This window comes from Camponotus vicinus, unplaced genomic scaffold, assembly GCF_025532165.1.
Source record: "Camponotus vicinus isolate PSW18456_S1 unplaced genomic scaffold, iyCamVici1.0 SCAF_4, whole genome shotgun sequence".
Taxonomy (NCBI): Eukaryota; Metazoa; Arthropoda; class Insecta; order Hymenoptera; family Formicidae; genus Camponotus; species Camponotus vicinus.
Window position 1 is genome coordinate 19,496,820 of NW_028141976.1, and position 24,026 is coordinate 19,520,845.

At 28.6% G+C, this 24,026-nt stretch overlaps 1 protein-coding gene across 16 annotated transcripts in view; it reads left to right on the plus strand.

Annotated features, from left to right (window-relative positions):
- Nmdar2 (glutamate ionotropic receptor NMDA type subunit 2) overlaps window positions 1-24,026 on the plus strand; it is a 303,165-nt gene that overhangs the window by 267,264 nt on the left and 11,875 nt on the right. For 12 of the 16 annotated variants that reach the window (XR_014438640.1, XR_014438642.1, XR_014438643.1 and 9 more), the window contains 9 exons: window positions 4,854-5,083; window positions 18,456-18,603; window positions 19,438-19,621; window positions 19,919-20,058; window positions 20,655-20,767; window positions 21,448-21,732; window positions 22,505-22,686; window positions 22,865-23,100; window positions 23,606-23,799. Coding sequence is in view for 13 of the 16 variants with exons in the window: in XM_083097880.1 (XP_082954006.1) it covers window positions 4,854-5,083; window positions 18,456-18,603; window positions 19,438-19,621; window positions 19,919-20,058; window positions 20,655-20,767; window positions 21,448-21,732; window positions 22,505-22,686; window positions 22,865-23,100; window positions 23,606-23,799 (1,712 nt within the window). In the remaining 3 variants the exon portion in view is untranslated. The remainder of the gene's footprint in view (window positions 1-4,853; window positions 5,084-18,455; window positions 18,604-19,437; window positions 19,622-19,918; window positions 20,059-20,654; window positions 20,768-21,447; window positions 21,733-22,504; window positions 22,687-22,864; window positions 23,101-23,605; window positions 23,800-24,026) is intronic. The other 4 variants (XM_083097886.1, XM_083097890.1, XM_083097891.1 and 1 more) reach the window with 1 other exon arrangement.

The following is a 24,026-nucleotide window of genomic DNA, read 5'->3' on the forward strand; positions in this document are numbered from 1 at the left end:
GCAATTCAATGTACAATAATTCTCAAAACTTCTAGTGAAAACAACATCGGGAGATGTACATATGCTGCGTATACGTTTTCTCCGCCAAGTTGCTCGAGTTACGTCCTTTTCCATTCACCTCTTGGATTGTCCTCAGAAAGCTGGTTCCCAAACGAGCTTGAAAGTTATCCCTTCCCCAGGATATTCTTAGAAGAAAATTTATGCTGGAAGTTTTGCAGATTAGAGGGCAGTCCAACGGGACGCCTGGAATCGTGCCAAATACCGTGGGATGTATCGTAAACGATTCCAGTAAAACCGGTGGACAATGTACAGCGTACAGTGTAATCCCCGTTTCCCTTTACCTAACCGGGCTTATCGAGGAGACAGCCATTGTGGTGGCTTTATGTCGCGGTCGAAATCCTTATGGGGCAATTAACTCTTCTATTCGAGGCTTTTTTCGATAAATTTCTGAATCCTATAAGTAGTTTTTCATGTCACACACTGTAAAATTGTTAAATATATCCGGATATCGTAACCGAGGAAAGGAGGTGAAACATCCATAAAATCATATTAGTTTTTCAACAGTTAGATTGAAAAATTAAGTACTATCCATGATAAATGAAAAATGTCTTTTGGGAGAAGTGTAAGTTTGATTTACAGCATGTGTGTGTGTGTGTGTGTGTGTGTGCGTGTGTGTGCGTGCGTGCAAGAAAATATCTTCTTATCTCTAAATCAGAGAAAAAAATTACTCTTATAAATCATTTATGTGTTATGGAATCTTTTCTTCTAATTTCTAATTCCGCATTATTTTGTAATCTTTCTGTTGATTTGTTTATAAACTAATAAATAAAAATAAATAGTAACTATTTTTTATGTCATATTATGAACTATTGAATTAAGTTTTCAAATCAATTATTTTTTCTATTTTCTTATAAAAATAGCAATATACATTCATTTGATTAATAAATACATTTAAAGTTATGTTAACGTACAGTGAATAATATTTATCGTTCAGATGGCCTTCATGTACACTCGATATGTTAGTCTATAATGGCTCTTAACTATAATTATTGTGGTTATTATACTAGAAAGTTTATGTTTCGCTATGGAGCAATAAACTGGTTAACAAGATGTAACTGCTAACATGCCACGAACTAAACAGGCGGTGGAACTTATAATTAGCAAACGCGATGCGTTAACGAGACAGCTATAATTAGGAGATTCCATGAGATTTTACGATACATTCACGTTGACACCGCGTCAAAAGAGTATTTGCGATTGCCTTGACAATAAATATGATAGAGGATATCAACACCAAGGAACGCGTTATGGCATATCGCGACGCGGCATTGTTATAATCTCGAGTCCGCGTAATGAACGTGTAACCTGTTTATTAATTCATAGCATGTTAATCTAGTCATTAATTTATCACCGGCGCTTTGTAGCGCCGGCACCATTTCGCGAGATATTTCTCAGCAAAAGTTTAATTTCCGACTGTTTCCTGCGATTCACCGATACGCGTTATATTATATTATCCGTTATTTAAATTAATTAAATAATAAACAAAGAAGAAAATAATATATGTGTGTACATATTAATTTAATTATCAGTATTAAAATAAATGTAATACGGAGATCTGGATAAATGCGCGAAAATAAAAATATGAGAATTAGCGTAAAATGTTCTTTCATGTATTTATAATATTAATAAGTATGAATTACTAAAATCAAATATTAAGATTATTATTTTTTAATTATTATTTTCTATATTTAAATATATATGTATAAGAAAAAAATCTCGATTTAAGTAATATATATATATATATATATATATATATATATATATATATATATATACGACATTTATTCACACATTCTGTTTGATGTTACTTTCATTAATCTTGTTCGGATTTCACGTAACTATGCGTTAACATATGAATGCAATATAAATGCGCTTTATAATTCCAGTATAAAGTAAGAATCCTTTAAGCGAAATGCACACAGTATGGCAGCTGTATTAATTTACAGACATAGAATTAGGTTAATAAAAACAAAAAAATAGAAAATATATATGGAATCAATTTTTTTAAATTACGAATGCGCAAATCTCTTAGATCTTCAATCATTCAAAAAGGTATTAATAAGAGATCCAGCATTCTGTTTTTTTTGTCCCTCCGTAATTGTAAGAATGAGAAGTGAACGACTATGTTGCCATATATGAATTGGCTTGTGCATGAATTTTCATGACGACATGCTTGGTGCAACTCTACTCTTCCGTGCAGTATCGGTTTCTAATATGTAGATGTCTCGTTCGCATCGAAATGGATTGCCGGTGAAGGCTCTACATATTCAAAAGTTAAGCGACGCTTATGCCGGAGCAATGCAATTTCGTTTTATTGGCCCTAGGAAGTTGCTGTGTACTCTGCGCGAGGAACCACCTATTTTATTTGCTTTAGTGTACATGACTGTCAAATAAAGTTTGACGGCTGACGGGAAAAGGCTGCCGACGAAATGAGCAATACTATCGAAAAAAATAACAGTAATTAACAGCATGAATGTTATGTTGCCTATGTGTGTACAAATAAACTGTCCTTCGATTTCTTGTTCACATCATCGTAAAATTACCTCTTTAGATCAGACATTTTGGGATGCATAGAATAAATCAATTCGCGTTCGAATACACTGAATTAAATGCGCCATACAAACATTGATGAATAATTGATGAAGTGTAACGGAAAAAGGTAACATACTCTGTTTAGATTTTAAAATTATATTATACGTAGTTGAAAAAAAAATATAATCAAATATAAATATAATAATACAAGTGTGTAAAATTTCTTCGGAGAAGAGAAAGCAGGGAAAAAAAATCAGAATTAAAAATATTTTATATAAAAACTAAAAATTTTTTATAAAGGAAGAAATAAAAATTATATAAATTTAAATTTAACATTAATGCAATTGCATGATTTTTTATTAAAAATGTATACATTATAATTCATTATAATTTATTACATTATAATTTCTATTGAATTCCAATAATGATAATTACGCGAAACAATTTTTGTTCCGTTTATTCCGAATACATTGAATAAATCGATTCTCGATAACATGTAATAAAAGTAAAAATTGATATTACTTTTTACAGAATTCAAATTAACAGATAATTTCATGCGCAGACTTTGTTCTAGCTCTTTCTTTATAATAAAGAAATATCCTTTTTGATATAAGCTCGAAAATTTATTTTAAATTTATCGGTAACATAAATCACATCAAAATTTTCTACAATTTTATCTTATTTTTTAAGTATTATCATGATAATAAATTTAAGATACGTGTAACAATAATTAAATAATGAATTTTATTTTTTGACATATGTAGTTTTCAAGAATATAATGTGAAAAAGATGCAGAAAAGCAAATATAAATGCACTTTTAATATTATCCACATGAGTTGCTGACGTAATGATCACATATTTTTACTTGGGTAAGCTGGGTCGACTGTAAGTTTTAACATATGGAAATGTCCAGTGTGTGCAAATGGTTTTAATGGCTGCTATAAATTATGTCCACATTATTTTCATATTTTGTTGGTTCATTTGCTTTTAAATTGTTATACGAAACATTAATAACGCTCTTAAAATATTGTAGGAATAATATTATAATTGAAATTTAATGAATTATTTATTTAACTGATATTTAATATCTTTTAATAAGTTTTGATAATTATATAAATTGTAACGGAATTGGAACGGAATTTTTCCCAATTAACCCCGTTGATTATTTTCAAATAACTATATAATATTCTCATCATTTATTTAAGCATATTAATAATATCTATTTTTACTTCTGACATTTACTGAGGATATTTTATAAATACATTTTCTTTTTAAAATGTAAATAAATAATGTAATTAAATTTAAACATATCTCTATCCTATTTTACTTTCTTTTTACAAGTGACTTAAGTTACTTAAGTTGTACCAATCATAATCGCAATGATAAATTTTCTAAGATTATAGAGTCAGCGAACGATAGATATATGATTCTAAAATTTTCATCGACATTGACTAATGACGCTCCATTACCGAGCACAGTTTCACCTGAATAGGAAGTAAATTGCACGTCCGATAGTAGGAGACGATATGCGTGGGAAGCGATTGAAGTACATGACGAATTTCAGATTACATCGATGTGCACCTAACTCTACCTTCGTATTAAATCGTCAGAAAGCGATTCAGGAAAGTGTCAGAAGAACTTCGTAATTCGATCTCCGTTTTGCGTCATATTTTTATTGCTGACGTTTTCTTTCTTGTTGAAAACAATTTTATATGTATTCAAGTATAAAGAGTTAGCGATGCAAAATTTAAAACAATGAAACTAAAGCTACAGCGTTCAGCAAATATTTGAATAAAACTTTTAAGTACTGTAAATTGCAAGAAGCTTGATTATGATTTTTCCAAAATATCTTTTAAATTATTTAAATGGATCTACGCATCTAGTAACATTTTAAAATTTTACTGTTATTTTTAAAAATTACTCAAATTTTACTATTATTCTCAGAAGTCACAGAAACAAGAAAAAGAGAGTAAAACTACTCATCAAATAAACCATAAACAGAGAGAATGTATAATTACAAGAATGGATAATTACAAGAAAATCCATAGAATTCTTCTAAAACTTTCATATTCGATGTGTTAATAAATTGATGTTGAACTTCTTCATCTTATTCTTTGTTCTTTTTACTCTTTTATATGATATTTATTTAACTAAACTATTAAAGATATAATCTTTTCTTTGTACTAACAACATGACACTAAGAAAAGATTCATTAAGATTGCTGTCATGTTTGATCATATTTTTTGTCTGCTTATCTACAGATCGGCGTCTGGAAATCCTGGGAAAAGGAGGGTCTGGATATCAAAGATATCGTCTGGCCGGGCAATAGCCATACTCCTCCGCAAGGCGTACCAGAGAAGTTTTACCTTAAAATAACTTTTCTAGAGGAGCCGCCCTACATCAATCTTGCACCGCCTGATCCTGTGACCGGAAAATGCTTGGTGGATCGCGGTGTTCATTGTCGAGTGGCCAAGGACTCCGATATGATCGAGTAAGTTTGAGAAATTGGAATTTTTTGTTAGAGAAATATAGATCTGTCCAAACTTATTGATATTTCATACGTGTGATATTTGCAAACTTGCGATTTTAAATATATTTTATATATATATCTTTTATTAATACAATTTTTTGGCCTGAAAAATAAATACTTCTTTCCATAGACTTATATTATGCTTTATATATTTATACTTCATATTTATATGAAATAATAAATATTTCGTATTCTGTATGGAAAATATTTTATTTTCGCTAAAATTTAGTTTTTATTAATAATAATTAAAAACGTTTTAATATTGAAAATTAATAAGAGATATGAACTAATGATCATACATCGATTTTAATTATTGTAAACAAATGTAATTGCTTATAGTTTAAGCTGTTATTCACTATGTTGATAAACTGTTTTATATGTTTATACAGATTTAAAAGACATAATATGTGTATAGTGAACTATAGAGATTGCCTAAGTGATTAAAAGATTTAGCGTCGCGATGATAAACTCGACTGATCACAAGGGAATAAACTACTCAGAAACAACGTCTGGCTACACACGAACCATTACTACTTAATGTCAGTGCTTCGTGTATTTCGCTTCGTAAAATTTCTAGAACTGTTTCAACTTATTACTGTTATTTTTCGATGAAATAACACAATAATAACAATAAGAAGTAATAATTATGCAAATTTAAAAAATTTTATAAATTATTTATTTCTATTCACTTCATTTTATATTATTTTACTTTATTTCATATATTTCATTTTATATTATTTTACTTTATTTCTCTACAATTTATAATTTAACCGTTACTAAAATAAGCTACAGTAAAATTTAATCACGTTAATACTAATGATTTACATAAGTAATGCTAACGTGATATAGTAAACGTTACATATGCTTTAGTTCATGACATGCCGCGAAAATCAGAATTCATTCAATTCTGACGAATTCTCGGCGTTGTTCTTAAATAAAGACTGAATGTTAGCCCGGAAGTCACGTTATACTGCACATTTATTTCATTTACAAGGGCAAGATACATGTGTCGCTTCTACAGGGTGTCCGATTCCTGAGTGACCAAACGAAAAGTAGTAGTAGATTGGGTCAAACTGAGAAAAAAAGTCCTCTACCATTTTGCAAAATTCGCAATAATTATTAAAAAATAAGCAAAAATGTCTCGGTACATGAGAAGCGGTAAACCGCTTGTAGTGTGTGATTATTAAGTGATCAAACGAAAAGTGCTGATAGATTGGGTCAAACTGAAAAAAAAAGTTCTCTACCATATTGCAAAATTCGCAATAATTATTAAGTTATAGGCAAAAATGTCTCAGAGTATAAGAAGCGGTAGACAGATCGCTTCTCATGCGCTGAGACATTTTTGCCTATAACTTAATAATTATTGCGAATTTTGCAAAATGGTAGAGGACTTGTCTGGGAGGACACCCTGTATATCAAGTTAGAAAGAGTCTTGCAATTAAAGAGCCGGCCTTTAATTTTACATTGAGCGAAACTAAACTAACACTTGCGCTTCATAAGAGTGAAAAGTTGGCATTTAAGTGACACATAATAACATTTATCATGCGATAAATTCATTGGCAAGCACTTTGCAATGTGCTTTCAGTAAATTCTTCAAGTTCGAGTTTGTAGTATTCATATAACGGCAAAAAGCGTAAAAAAATTAATTGCGATCGTTACAGTGATTTGATTTAATAGTCCAATACGATGCTATATTTATCGGGTATTTGTATCGACCTTCGCGTTGCACGCGAGCTAAATTGTTGAAATTTATCGAGCGTATTCTCGATGTTGTTATCCAATTTGAAGTGCCATCGATGTCGTTTGGGGTTACAGTTCCCAGCAGACATTCTCTGCATATAACAGTATTTATTTACATGAAACGGGGTCACGCAATATACGTTAAAAACTTGTTTCCGCTCGAATAGTATGTGCATGCGACAGCTGTTGCAGCGCACGTTTTCAGTGTAAATTCGAGGATCCGCGGGAAAAATCTATTTTTGTGTAAAACAATACAGCATTTTACCGAAAACAGTACGAGACAAAATAACTCTCTATATATATTTGCTATATTTTTCTTCTGCATAGCAAGAAAAAAATAAGATCAACGATATCATTATATTTAGGAATTATTGATAGTGAAAGGATTAAAATATGGATATCGATGCAGTATATTTTCAAATAATAGCATGATTTTTAACAAATTTTTATGTTAATTTGAATAATTTTCAATTTCTCTTTACTCTCATTCACTTTTGCCTTTTCATTTCATAAATTTTAGAATATTCTATTACAGTTATTATATTATATAATAGTTATTACAGTTAATACATTGCTACAGATTATTTATAATATTTTTTTCCGAATCTTATTTAGTTATTATTATAGTCCTTGAATATACGAAAAAAAATCATTTTATTGAAACACACAAGAGCGGAAAAATAAGAATGACGATTTAATTTATATTTATGTGTATCAGGGAACTCTGATGTGAATCGCATCTCGGAAATAGCACGCCGACAAATTTTCTAAAGATATCTGTCTGCGAAAATAATAGTGTGGAAGTAATTGAAACTCTTTTTCCTTTCTTTCTCTTTCCTCCCTTGCATGCGCGCCAAGGAGCGTTAGGAAATTATCTCGCAGAAAAGGGTAGAAAGTAGAGAAAGAGAGAGAAAGGAGAGAGAAAAAGAGAAAAATCAATTTTCTGTTTCAATTGTCGATGTCACAACAATTGGTTCTATGAGAAATTTCTATGAGAATTTTAAAAAGAACAAACCAGATATTCAGATAAACTGAATTTTATATATAATGTGAAAATATAAAAACATTTATTTATATTAAAATGCTACACATTATTTTAATTTGAGAAATATGTATTTCATTAAATTTTTATGAAATTATCAATTCTAAGAATATCGTTCACAATGTCTCTACTTATTGTTTTATAATTTATCACGAATTTTATTAATAACTATTTTTTGTTAATACCCATGTATAATTAAATCGCTTATATATAATTTAACGTTAGATCAAAGTTTCATTTATAGAAAAAGTTTAAAAAGTAAATTTCTTTTTAAACGTTAGATTATAAAAATATTTTAAAGAGTATTTAAAATAATTAATCTTAAATTAATTAAACAAACAATTGCATCACGCTTGAAATAAGTAAATAGCGGTAAATATCGGTAAATAGCGAGAATTAATGTTTATCACTCTTCCTCCGAGTAAAAATATTTCGAAAAAGATATAATTAAAAACTTTGTGACAAATTGACACACGAAAACTGTCAGTGTAAGATAATGTTACTCTTCTTTTAAATAAATTTCAGAACTACCAAATATATAGCTTTATTTTTAAATTTACAGATATAAATATAACTATTATAATATAAAAAAAATGATTATATGTGATGATAATGTGCAATTTCAATAATAAAAAATTAGTTAATTTATATTTAGTTAATAGATTTATTGTATAATAATTTTATTATATAATTTGTGTTGTATGTAATTTATTGTTTTATTTGTAATGCATTATACTCTCTTTATTACAAAGTTCTCGCCTATTATGTTTATTTTAATAATAATATGCGATATAAATTTTTAAATCGTTAGTATAATAAATTATTGAAAATATATTAGATTAAATATATATTTCATCTATTATAATGATTTGTACAGATTATTCGTAATATAACAAAACACATACATATTGAACAAAACACATACATATTTTTTATTGGGGAACGCGAAGCGTATTCGATTCTTATTTCACTAACAAAATAATGTTTTTTATTTTAATAAATTGATTTAATGAATTTTCCGTACCGAAATGTATGCGCGGTGGCAGCTGCACGAGAGATGCATACTTAAATAAGGATGTGGAACTGAAAAAATTAAACCATTAGTTAAAATATGATACACTATACTACATTTTTATGAAAAGTGTAAACTAATTGTTGCTAATAAAAAATAAAAATCGTATTCCATTAATTGTCAGAGGAAAAATGGAAAGAATTATCTAATTGCTAATTGTGTGCAGCCTGAAAGAAGTACGTTATTCTCCCTTAACGAATTGATATTAGCGCTATAAGAAACTTGCGAAGGTACTACTCACAGTACAGAATAATTGGCAATAAATTACACCTAACGTAACGCTTCACCCATAATATACTGTCTGTACAATGTCAATTTGTCCATGTTATATTTTAAAATCTTTTTTCCAGCTGAAGATCACATTCCTATCTAATTAAGCTAGTATTACGAACGAGATAATAAATATTATCTCGCCAGGATTACATTTTTGAGAAAGAAAAATGTGCTTGCTTGGTTTTAATGAATTTATTACAATTTATTATAAGATAAAGTTTTTTTTCTAAAAAAAATGTACATATATATACAGCTGCACGAGCGCTGTTCTGATATACATATATACATGTCTTATATATATCAGAGAAGTTTTCATATAAAAGACCTTACGTTAAATAGTTGACGAACTACGATTCTCGGACAAAGCTGTGAGATTGTATATTAATATGCAAATCGTTTTAGATTAACTGGTGTCCTTTATTGGAAGTGTCTGAGACTTACAAATAGTAAAGATTGAATCCTTATCTTGAACAGGGAATATGAATTATTGCAAAGCAGACCTTCTCACTTGGAATGCAGCCGAATCCGAAGCGGGACTGCATTACATATTCTTATGCGAAACCATAATAATTTTGAGATATCCGATTTAAATTCAAGATTTATTACGCGATTTATAAATGTGTATTCAAGATATTTTTCAATACGGGTATAATTTCACAAGTAATTTAGTACGTAAAAGTAATAGAGAATAGTACATAAAAGTAATGAGAAATAAGACAAAAAGTTCATATGAACTTTCTTCATTATTTCTGTATGTATGTACTAAACTCATTTCTGAAATTATGCTCATATATTAGAGCACTCGCTGCATATAGTATGTGATGAATCGGAATATCATATTCTCCCATATTAATAAAGGAGTATCGCTTATCTGAAACTTTTGTACATGATAGACAACTGAGTCGCTTACTAGGTTGAACTCGAAAGTATCATAATTAATGATGATGAACTGTGATAGACAACATCCATTTTGCAAGACAATATTAACCAGTAATAGCTTCATTGAGAAAATACATGTGAATAGAAACACTGAAAATTGCTAAAGTTTTTTTGTTATAAATAACAACTTTAATACATTTAATTAAAGTATAATAAATGCACTTGCGCAATTATCTCTTTATTATATCATTTAAAGTATCTCTAATCGTATACTTTGATACGTATATACGTATATACTTTGATACGTATCGAATATCTCATTAATCCAATCAAGTCGAACTCTCTTAATTATTAAAATTTTCGACTAATTCGGAAATGTGAAATGCTATAATCTATAGTTTATAGCGCATTGTCATAAAATAAGGATTAAATTTTATGGTTCAAATATTCTTGGCAATTTCTATCATGTTAACCTGCGAAATCCATAGGCCATGCGAACATATTGCGTAAACGGATGCTCGCGGATAAAGACCCGGATGCCACGCAAGCGAAATGTCGATACGAGAAACAGCTCTCCGACAAAACTCTTATGTAATGCTTCTTGGAAATAACAACGAAAAACTTCTCTTTGTAACTTAAGCTAAAGCGAATTTTATAGCAATCTTTTATTTTCGTATGATTGAGACTTTATTTTTCGCAGACAAATCGCTGAGTAATTCGATAAAATTTAATTCAAAATATCCTACAAAATTTATTCTAAAAAAGTTAGTTTTTTTAGAGGACTACTATTTTTTTATGAAACGGACAAATATTTATAACTTTTCTCCAAATTTGTATTAAAATGTATTAAATGCAATTTATATTCATTATATTTATAAATTTGTATTTTATATATTTGTTGAGAGAGAGAGAGAGAGAGAAGAGAGAGCGAAGGAGAGAAAAAGGGAGGGAAATGTTACTATATCTCAAACAAATATCTACAAAGTACGTTATTTTTTTATAAAAGAAATATGACAATCTTTTTGTTGCCAGTAGGTGTGTATGAAAGTGAATAAAATGAAACTATTTCTTGCTTTTAGTGAATTTTAATTTTATTTAATGAATTTTAATATTATTGAATTTTAATTTATCATTTTTATTTAAATTATCAAATATATCATAATTTTTACGCAGTTGTGCAAATGTACAGATTACAAGAGTAATTGAGCATAAGTGACAACATTATGAAAAATATTTCGTTAAAAAAAAAAAACTCGATCAAAGGGAGTTAATCGCGTATTCATATGCGGTAATATCAAAGAGAGTCACTTAATCTTCTCAAAACGATTTATTTGTCAATTAGTCACAATACCGCAGAAAGCTATTATTCATTTTTCACGTTTCTGATATGTACAGCAAAATGGATTCGAGTTGATAATCGTTTATCTATTGTAATAAATCACTCTTGTTGCATCGATCCAAAGTGCGAATTTAAAATGCATTTTTGTGGCTTTTGCAGAACTGCGACAATTAAAAAAGAAATAATGAAAATATTTAAAACGGAGAATCAGTTCTCTCTGCATTATCGAAAATGAGAGTGATTTAATATTAATTGCAGCTGTGTGTGGGTATGAAACTAAATAAATTATATGCGCCTCTAAGAATATCAACATCAAAATTGACTAAATCAGAGTTGAAAATTACGCGCGATAAAATTCATGATTAATATGGAACATATTTTGTATAAAGCATATGTGCTAGTTTAACCTTGTATTATGCAATCGCAATAGCATGTTATTGTCAGACAAACATGTTCGTGACTTCGAGTGCACTTTATTACAATCAACTGGTAGGAGAAATTTCGTGTGTCATTCATAATGTAAGTCAAAAGTATATGCATTTATTTTTGAATAGATGGAATAATTTAATTTTTACAATTAGATTTTATAAAAAAATCGGCTATTTTGTTATTTATTATCATAACATTACATAGAAAAAATGTTAATATATAAATGAATATATAATATAATATGCAAATTATACAAAACATATTAATATACAAAATATTATAAAAAACCGACCATAAAATTTGTCAATACGATTATTTCTAAAAGCATATCAAAAGCGGATAAAATATTTTTTACAACATGTTTATTTGATATAAATAATTGAACTTTTTTTTGAAGTGGACAGTTTTTCATAAAATCAATATTACTTAAAATAAAAATGTGCTTTAATGAAGATTTGAGTTTGCTTATATAAAATTTTGAAGATAAAATAAATCTTTCTTATATATTTTTTTTTATTAATAAACTCATAATAATTATATAATAATAATAATAAAATAATAATAAAAAAAAAATTATTCTTAATGAATCTAAAATAAGAATCTTTAAACCAATTTAAGGCACAGTTGGGATAATCGATAGAAAAATAAATAAAGTTACAATAAAATATTACATAATTTAATATTGCTTGGCAAAATATCATCTAAGTAATTTACATAATTATTTAAGTAATTTATCAATTACCACAATGAATGTGTGTTGAAATTATTAGAAATTTCATATAAAATTAGTTTATTTCAATAATTTGCATCAAAATGTAATTGTTTACTATAACTATGAATATGGAGACATTTGATCTCAGATACATTAGCATATTAATATTAGCGATTCGCGTATATTAAATTTCAGGATTACTGTACTGTTACTTTAAACAATTATTATTGCACGGAGCAGGAAAATCATTTCTGTTCTTCTAGAAGCTTCTGATTTTATCATTGTAAATGTATCGAAATTCTAGTAAAAAAATAGAAGATGCATTCATACACATAGAAATTATTCCATATCTTTATTAATTATCGGTTGTATATATTTCCGTTAAAACCGATACTCGACATCATCGATTGGTAAAACACAATAACAAAATTTGTGCGAACAGTTTCATTGATCCTGGGTGTCGAGAATAATTTATAACACAGAACTACCATCGTTCCATCATCCATAATTTTAAATGCTCTTATGAATGAGCTATTATATATTTACATTAAAAATAGTGAATATAATACTTAATTAACTAATTGCTTTAAAATAATCTAATAATATATTGGAAAATATAACTCTAATCATTATTATAAGTTCGTTTTTTTGTAAATCTTAATGTTTCTTTAGAAATGTTAAGCTTTACGAATAAAATGTTGAAAAATACATGTATATCTATTCTTTCGAAGAATAAAAAATATGATTTAATTTATCTAAGTAAGCTCTCTTTAATTAACATTATAAATATAGCAGTATCATAAACGCATTTTTTTAATATCATGTTTTTAAACTGCTTTTTAATCAACAGTATAACGTGAAATTATCTAAGTATATAGGTTCATTACGTATCTACAACAAATTGTCACACGAAACGTTACTCGTATTATGTCAGACAATATCGTAAAGATTCATATTAAAAACGTCAAAAACTATGAAGTGTAGTATTAAAGTTCTCGAGCCGACATGTTACGCGACTGCAACTGAAGAGATGAAAGCATTTCTCGCTTTTAATGCGACGTTACATTTTTCTTAATAGCAACAGCAGGCACGCTCTCGTTCAAAATTGTGAGCGTCTTTTATACGTGCCGCTGCGAGAGATAAAGAGAGAGAGAGAGAGAGCAGCAATAAACGTCACTGTGTGCTCTTTATAGCTGTGTCTCCACCGTGATACTTTTCTGGACATTGTCGCCAAGTTGACCTACGAATATGTATTCGATTTTTATCACCGCCCCGCAATTCCGGCATATGCTTCCATTGGGACCTCGCCTTTTCTGCTCTCTTACTCTTTTCTATCCTTCGTCACAAAATATATTTGCCTCCTATCTGCTTTATTGTGCTTTACGCGATGTTTCGTTTTTATACTCTCTTCTTCTTGACAAATATTACCATTCGAGAAAAAAAGGGTACCCTATTGTACGTTTATGAGTATCTCAGTAGTTAAAGTACGTTTATAGTCAGACATATATATCTTTATTACGTCATATTCAAATCTTCCGTGAGTGAATAGAGTTTTAATTGATATAATTAGAACTTCATTATTAAAATTATTAGAATTTTTCTGTCAAAATAAATATTTTCCATATAAAAGTTAAATTATTATAAAATTATTAATAAAAATATTACGTACATATACCAATATATACATATACATATATATATATATATATATATATATATATATATATATATTATACTTATATATTTTTGCATGTAATTTTCAAAATCTAGAATGATATGAAAGAGCATGTGATAGCATAAAATATAAAATTTTTTTCACGAATATATTGAAATCCGATATTTCTGTACATATCAGCATATTGATAAAAATTCTTTTTTCGACACCGTAAATAATAAAAAAATCTGCCGAATACAGATATTTATTTCTTTTTCCAGGCGCATATTCATTTCGCTTTTATTTTTCTTTATTGCAGAATGTTTTTCATGTTTCGAAAAAGCATTATTGTTGATCGACGTTAATTATTATCATGTTTTTATGTTGCATATTGAGGTGACAAAAATAAAACAATTATTCTGATTGAAATTAGAAAGAAATTTATGAGAGTTTATTATAAGTAATATATATATTACTTATAATTGGCAATTTTAAAGTAATGCTTCAGTGAAATCGGTTACATTCATTCAGCCGCAAATAAACAACGTTCGAAGCAATTACTACTTGCCACCGCCAAATTGTGCAATTTAATAGTGCGATCAATACATTATTAATTTCATGTATGACACATATACACACTCATACATAATTGTTGTGTTAATTTAATTGTGATATTATACGAATTATAAATATGTAGATTTTTTGTACGAAATTAAAATTTTTAATTATATATCATGCACTAAAAATAATTTTAATGAAAATTAAATATCTCTTATAAATAATTTGCAAATTTTTTTTTTATTATATCAGCAGATTCATTCCAAGTTTCGAAGTTTCAATGAGCACAGTTTATAGAAACATTTATTCCAATTGCTGAATAAAACGAAAATGTAATATAAAATTTTTTTACATTTGGCTATTAACATTACTAGTATTACTATAGATATAATTGTTATTTATAAGATTAACACGTATATATTGTAAAAATTGTAATACTTTCCTCTCTCTGCCTTCTTTTTTCATATAATGACTAATACGTATTTTATTATTTAACAAACGGATTCTTTCGCGTTTTTAATAATTTAACTATTATTTGAATATTATTATTAATAATAATATTTTCTTATATATTAATAAAATATACAATTATTTTTATTTTTTCTTACACATTAAAAGTAAAAAAATTAATAATTTCTTGTGTAAAAATTATTAATATTTAAAATAATGTCAAAGTATTATTAAATTACAAAGTTCATACCAAATTTAATTGTTTTTAAATAAGCGCAAAATTTTATTGCATTAAGAGCCAGTAAAATTCATTTACCTGTAATCTTTTTAATTTTGACTTTTGCTATTTTTTATATTTGTATTTTAATTATTTTAATAGTATTGTGCTCTTTATGTATCAACATTTACAATTATGATTTAGACTTTGTGTCCAAAAGAATTTAATGTTACTCTCAGAGCGAATCTTGTTAGCTGAACACGTCAAATGCATAAAAGGACTTTATTCCGAAGGGTGATTTTCTCAAAAGAGCGGCCAACAATGGCTGTCAGTTCTTGCTGCGACATCTGGTTCGAATGGCACGGCCATGGTAAATTTAATTGTGCCTTGCTTATACCGAGATAAAGAGTCTACCAGGCCTGCATAGGAGAACGATTAAATGTAAAAATTCTTGGGGTAGACAATCAGAATGTTATTGTGGAAATCTTTTAAGAAATGTCTCATTAGTGTGTTGACCTAACTTCAGAAATGTTTCTCTTCTTTAAAAATGCAAGAACTATAACGTTGCTAAATACATTCAATATTTATAAAAAATGCGCTCTATTTAGAACTTCTTCTATTACGTGATTAACATGGAAATAAAATAATGACTAATAACTGAATAACTTGTAAACAATAACTGTTAGGGAATAATTGTTTAAATAAATATAATGGGGAATAGAAGGCAAACTGAATATGATGTCATCATCACGCCACTATTCTATATTTTGGTGTACATCTATTTGATCTATCAATTTTTTTAAATGGAACTCTAAGTTTATTATACATATATATATATATATACAGGGTGACCCATTTTAACTTAGGCAGCCAAATAACTCGAAAAATAAGCAAGATAGAGAAAAATGTTTTAGACAAAAGTTGTATGGTTTCGAGGGGGCCATAAGATGGTATCATTGGTTTGACCTTGAAGAGTCATTTGAAGGTTACGTGAAGGTCACTTCAATTTTTTTAAATGGAACACCCTATATATTTTTACACATTCTTGTAGCTTATCTCGAGAGCTTTCCAAAACACTATAATTAAGTACATTTTCGTTAAGTACTTTTTGAGTTATGAGGCTTGAAATAATTTCTTAATTTTACATAAACCGTAAAATATCTTGTAAAATATTCATTTTTCGATTACCTTACCTTAATAGTTTTATGTACAAAATAATGAGAGGAATCAATTGGTGTAAAGAAAACACATAGTTGTTTCGAAGAAAAAATATGTAATTTGCAATTAACAATTCCATATTTTTTCTTAAAAACAACTATGTGTTTTCTTTACACCAATTGATTCCTCTCATTATTTTGTACATAAAAGTATTAAGGTAAGATAATCGAAAAATGAATATTTTACAAGATATTTTACGGTTTATGTAAAATTAAGAAATTATTTCAAGCATCATAACTCAAAAAGTACTTAACGGAAAGGTACTTAATTATAGTGTTTTGGAAAGCTCTCGAAATAAGCTACAAGAATGTACAAAAATATATAGGGTATTCCATTTAAAAAAATTGAAGTGACCTTCACGTGACCTTCAAATGACTCTTCAAGGTCAAACCAATGATACTATCTTATGGCCCCCTCGAAACCATACAACTTTTGTCTAAAACATTTTTCTCTATCTTGCTTATTTTTCGAGTTATTTGGCTGCCTAAGTTAAAATGGGTCACCCTGTATATATTTATATATATATATATATATATATATATATATATATATATCGATTTCTCGCAATATTAAAGGGATAGGATTTATATAAAATGAATCATAAACTATTCAATTTTTAGCCATCCTATTTTTATAACCTTTTACACCGAATATTGCAAAGAATCGATATATGTATATACATACAGGATGTAACTGAAAAAGCGCCCACGGAGCAAATAGCGTTATTCCTGATTAAAAATCGAGTCGAAAAGTCCTGAACCATTTTTTTCTATAATGCTTAATAAAGCGGTAATTGTTGAATAAAGTTGCGCCAATAAGCACTGACCTTTAGCCTCCTTGTCGACATTTTTTTTAAGGAAACGCTTTTGACAGAAGAAATATGATTTTTAATGCAAATTAAAGTTTTTCACATTATTACAACCCATAAGAATATTGCACGATAGCGGCATAACATAGCACCGAAACAGCGGAGCGCTCACGCACACTACCAGGCGCGCGGCTCACTGACATGCGCCCGTTTAAAGGTCGGTGCTTATTGGCGCAACTTTACTCAATAATTACCGCTTTATTAAGCATTATAGAAAAAACTGGTTCAGGACTTTTCGACTCGATTTTTAATCAGGAATAACGTTATTTGCTCCGTGAGCGCTTTTTCAGTTACACCCTGTATATGTATATATATATATATATATATATATATATATATACATATATATATATATATATATATATATATATACATATATATAAAATTAAGGTAGATTTTATTTTTTAAAAACTAATTGTAAAATTGAATAGATGTCGCCGAAATATAAAGTATTGGGATGGTGATGGTATAATTTTCAGATTGCCTCATATATATCCAACAACTTTTATTTGAACAATTATTTCTTAACACCTGCTGTTTACGAGTTATTCAGAGATATTATTTTATTTCGGATACTCAATATATATATAAACGGTCCTAAATAAAGTTTCCACATATTTATTCATTTTTTTACATATATATTCATTTTTAAATATAATTATTAAAAAATATTATATATTTTTTTCTCTAAGACATTGGCAGAAAATTATATACGAGCTGCACATAATACAAAAATATGTCAAATCCTTCTTTTTGAAAACCTTTTTCATAGTATATTATATTTATTTCTCTTCCGAAAAATTTGTATCAGCAAATATAAAATATACAATATCTCGTATTGGATGCAATTCCTGCAATTTACAAACGTCCGTTTTGTTGCAGAATGGATATTCAGTCAGCACAAAAGAATGAGAGTTTTTATCAGTGCTGTAGCGGATTTTGCATCGATCTGCTACAGAAGTTTTCCGAAGAAATCGGCTTCACTTACGAGCTTGTAAGAGTGGAGGATGGCAAGTGGGGCACTTTAGAGGTGAGTACGAGCAAAATTCATGAAAAGCAATGCTTACTTACGTCGTACGGAAAATAAATGTGTCTTGTAATGTAACGAGAGAAAAAACTAAATACGAAGCATTTACCGCATTTGCATTGGCGCTCTTATTTCCTCTTTTTAAATGTTTAACATTTCTATTTTGTCATGTTTTTTGAAAACGATTATATTACCAAAAAATAATGCGGTTTGTGATTGAATATTTCAAGCTATTACATTTAATAAATTTGTCAAAAAATAGTGAGAAAATTATGTGTTCTCTACAAGCTTATAGAATTAGTTGCAAAATATAAAAACCAAGTTATCTGATGACAATCTCGTCAGGCACGTACGTTGAATTAACTATTGACTCTGATTATGAAATGTATGCATGAATGCGCTTTTAACACGTTTAATTTCCGTTGTAGAAAAGTCATTTCCGATGATGCAGCATTACATCTGTATTTTAGCAACACTTTAAGTGGCCTAAAAACATAATTTTCCTCTTATCATGCATTTTAATCACATCATAACATTATCATCATTTGCATTTCTCTCTCGCAAAAACATATATTAAATTAACATCAAAATAATAAGAACAAATCTTTATTTTAATTTTGCAAGAAAGAATGTGAAATTATTTTCAGTTTTATTTTATTTTATATTTATTAAACAATTTGTAAAACGCGTATGAATATTTATAAAACTTTGCATTCTATTAAGTATATCTTTTTAAAATCTGATAATATTTTGCAAATAGAAGTCAGTCTTTGTTATCATAATTGATACGTCTAACAAATAGAATTTATTATGCACTATTGTAACTATTGTGCACAGAACGGGAAATGGAATGGGCTTATAGCTGATCTAGTCAACCGGAAGACCGACATGGTGATGACCTCATTAATGATCAACTCGGAAAGGGAAGCAGTGGTCGATTTCACCGTACCTTATATGGAAACTGGTATCGCCATAGTCGTAGCGAAAAGGACAGGCATAATATCTCCCACCGCGTTTTTAGGTAAGAATTATTTCCATAGAGATAACTCTCTCTCTAAAAAAAATATATAACGTTTTAAAATTAAACTAATATCTTTAAAAAAGCACGTATATTATTACTTTTACTATAGATAAATAACATTAAATGCATATAAATTATAAAATATTTGCACTAGTATTATTACGAAATATTAATATTATTATATTAAAAAAGTATAGCATATAATTTAAACACTATAGGAAACTATTTTATATTAAAAGTGTAACATAATTTAAACACTAATAGGAAGCTATTTTAGCATTTAAACGTGATTTTTAGAACCGTTTGATACGGCTTCGTGGATGCTGGTGGGCATTGTTGCCATACATGCCGCGACTGTAATGATATTACTTTTCGAATGGGCATCGCCTTCTGGTTTCGACATGAAGGTAAACCCTTCAGGCGCTGCGCAAAAACTGGTATCTTTTATTTCGCTTTTTAATCAACTATATATGTTTTCTCGTACTCATATATATTTGCACTTTTATCTCTCAACGCACAGATATTACATAATATTACGTGATTAAAACGATTTGATTCATTATTTAATTTTAATGCATGCTTCGGTGTCGGTGTAGTAATCAAAGATAATTTATATTCCTGAAAATGATAATTGTATATTTGTACAATATTATCTAAACCTTATTTAAGAACTTCATTTTTACTTTTGCAAGAAACTATCTTTTTTATGTAAATTCTTTCTTTATGTGAACTCTTTCACTCTTTTCTCTTCAGTATTATACATCATTATTCGTTGCACGCATTTTTGTTTAATTGTTACTTTGTAAAAGTCGTTTTCTATATATATAATATTATTAATCAAGATATCATTATAGTTATGAAATTAAATTTTTATTGGAAGAAGGAAATAACACAATATATTCAATTTTCTTTATGTACATATCTATTTTTTCAAAATATATATGTACATAAGCAGCTTGAAGTTCTGCTTGTACTATTATTCCAGTACGTAAAATATTTCTCATTTTAATACGACATCGATGTGTTTCTGCAGAAGAATCCATCGACAAACCATCGGTTTTCTTTCTGCCGTACGTATTGGCTGGTCTGGGCTGTATTATTTCAAGCTGCCGTCCATATCGACTCTCCCAGAGGATTTACAGCCAGGTCAGTGAAAAGAATCTTTGCTCCTGACGTTTTCTGACGAATTTTAATTATTGACCGAGATACAACTCGAGAAATTAGTCTTTCACCTCCTTACTTATCATTCGAGATAGGTCGCTATGCATAAATGTAAGGCAAATATTCGTGAGCAAACATCCGTTTGCGACAACCGTTGCAAAATGTAAATTACTTTAACTGCTTTATGAATCACACCGAATTCACTTCAAATAATTTATGTACTTTCGTTGACGCAGTTGACTCCAATTTTGATTTAATTAATTTGGATCTTTTAATTAAAATTAAATTTGATTTAAATAATATAATCTTTTAAATCAAGAACATCACAATTAGAAGATAATAGTTTAATAAAATTAAAAGTATATTTTAGATAAAAGTTGCAGATACAATTCTATTAAATATTATATGTATAGTGTTCATTGAAAATAGTACAGATAATACATAATTAGAGAATTTCTAGATAATCATGAAAGTACACAAAATTATATGCACTAAAGTGTTATTTAATAAACAATTATTTTGTCGAATAAATAACATACTTTTTTAATCTTTATAAAGATTGAAAAATACTATTTGTAACGATATTCTGCATTTTCGTTATTTATTGATTTAGATAAAAAATATTTGCAATATTTGCTAACAAAAGATCAATATTATCTACATAGATTTATGACGAACGTGTGGGCGTTATTCGCCGTGGTCTTTCTCGCCATTTACACTGCCAATCTGGCTGCCTTCATGATTACGCGGGAAGAATTCCACGAATTCAGCGGTGTAGATGATCACAGGCTCGCTAAACCATTTTCTCATAAGCCCATGTTCAAATTTGGCACCATACCGTGGAGTCACACGGACAGTACACTGGCAAAGTATTTTAAAGAGATGCATTCCTACATGAAAGCCTTCAACAAAAGCAGCGTGACGGAAGGCATCGAAGCAGTCGTTACTGGGTGAGTGGGTCCGCTAAGCATATTTTTGAATTTATTTTTCAATATTTATCACGATTATAATGTTTCCGTATTTCTGACAATCAGAAAGCAATATCAATAAAATCGATAAATAATTTATTTATATTATCATAATCAAAGAAAGAGAATAAGGCATATAAAAGACTTAATTTAAATGCCATAGACAGGTCTGTGATTGAGAATCGCCTTCCAGGATATTATTAGTACTATTATTAAATATGAAAATAAAATATATAAAATATATAATATAATCTCAGGAGCTCTACATTGCATTAAAAAATGTTCTGTAATTTTATATAAATAATTAATATATAAAAATATCTTTTTAGCAAAAATAAATTTTTGAATTTATTACTTTACAAATGCAAAATTTTCCCGTTAATATAAGGTATTTTATATAGATTGAAAGCTTTTAGTACAATTAAAATACTGAAATAAAATTTGAAATTTTCATTTAATTCATAATCTCATATTATACTTGAATCTAGTTCGTCGAGTAGTCTAAGATAAAGAAATCAGCTTAAAATTGATAGAATTAAAATAGAAAACCATTTTCAAGTGGGGCATTTAATTAATTTAATTTAATTTAATTTAATTTTATATGTATGTGTACGTGTGTGTGTGTGTGTGTGTGTGTATGTGTGCATGCGATAGAATGCAAAACTCTGTGACATTATTTCGCGATGTAAAACCGATTTAAAATATTTTTACGGAAATATAATGAGGCAAAAAAATCTTATTATAACTTCTGCAGAGATATGGATGCATTCATTTATGATGGCACAGTCCTGGACTATTTAGTCGCGCAGGACGAGGATTGTCGATTGTTGACGGTTGGATCATGGTACGCGATGACAGGATATGGTCTCGCATTCTCTAGGAACTCGAAGTATCTACAAATGTTTAACAAACGGCTGTTGGATTATAGAGATAATGGTACTCTTATACTCTCTAAGTCTTTTGAAAGACTTGTTAAACAATATTTTTATACTTAAAAGATTTTTTCTCTATGTTTTTTAAATATAAATAAATATATAACTTAAATTAATAAATTTTTTTAAATTTTTCTTGACGAATTTATCGTTGCATTTCCACATCATGTTATTAATTCTAGGAGATCTGGAGCGATTGAGAAGATACTGGATGACAGGAACATGCAAGCCTGGAAAAGAAGTACAAAAAAGTAGTGATCCTCTGGCATTAGAACAATTCTTGAGCGCGTTTCTCTTGCTGATGATGGGTATTCTTCTGGCGGCAGTATTCCTGCTTTTGGAACATGTGTACTTCAAATATATCAGACAACATCTGGCAAAAAGCGACGATGGTGGCACGTGCGCTATTTTCAGTCTAGTAAGCATCGAAGATTTTAATATTGCAAGAATGTCGTTGTAATTTCCTACGCTATCTCTGAAACTGGACCATTTCTTTACTTTATTATTAAAACCATGTACAAAGCAGTTTAAAGCATATAAATATCAAAATTAAACAATAGATTTCAGAGAATGTAATCGATCATTTGAATTGATCATTTTTTAATATTATAATACTGGTATATTTTTAAACGAAAATCTTAATCAAAATGATTTATCAATACTTAATATGATAATATTATAATGCGAGATACATTTTTACGATATATTGATAATAGAAAGATAGCAATAGAAAATAGCAAATATGTGTATATAATATATTCTTTATTACTAATATTAGCAAACTTTTATGTATATTTTTATTTTGTCATATTTTTGATAATAACGGAAAAATCTATATATTCTGGGAAATTAAAAAAAGTTCTAAAAGAAAATAGAAACATTTCAAAAGATAATCGTGAATAAATGGCACGTTTTATTTAAAGAGCGTAGGGAAATCCCTGACCTTTCGTGGCGCGGTCTACGAGGCACAGGATATCCTGAGGCACCACAGATGCAAGGACCCGATCTGCGACACCCACTTGTGGAAAGTCAAACATGAGCTCGACATGGCCAAGATTAGAATACGACAGCTCGAGAAGGATCTCGAGGCCCACGGAATAAAGCCGACTCAAACCAAGTACGCTTCACCCTCTTCCTGATAGTCTAATTCCGCGTATCAAGCTATGAAAGTACTCGACTACGCCTGCTATTTGCAATGCGATCAAGCGAGGAACCGGGTTGATCAACAATTAGTTGAACTGTATAATTTGCAAAGATAGAAACTTTTCCAAGCGATTAGTCGTGCTTTTCGATTGGCTTCAATCGCTCGATCGTTTAATATCTGATCATTTCTTTGTGAGTGAT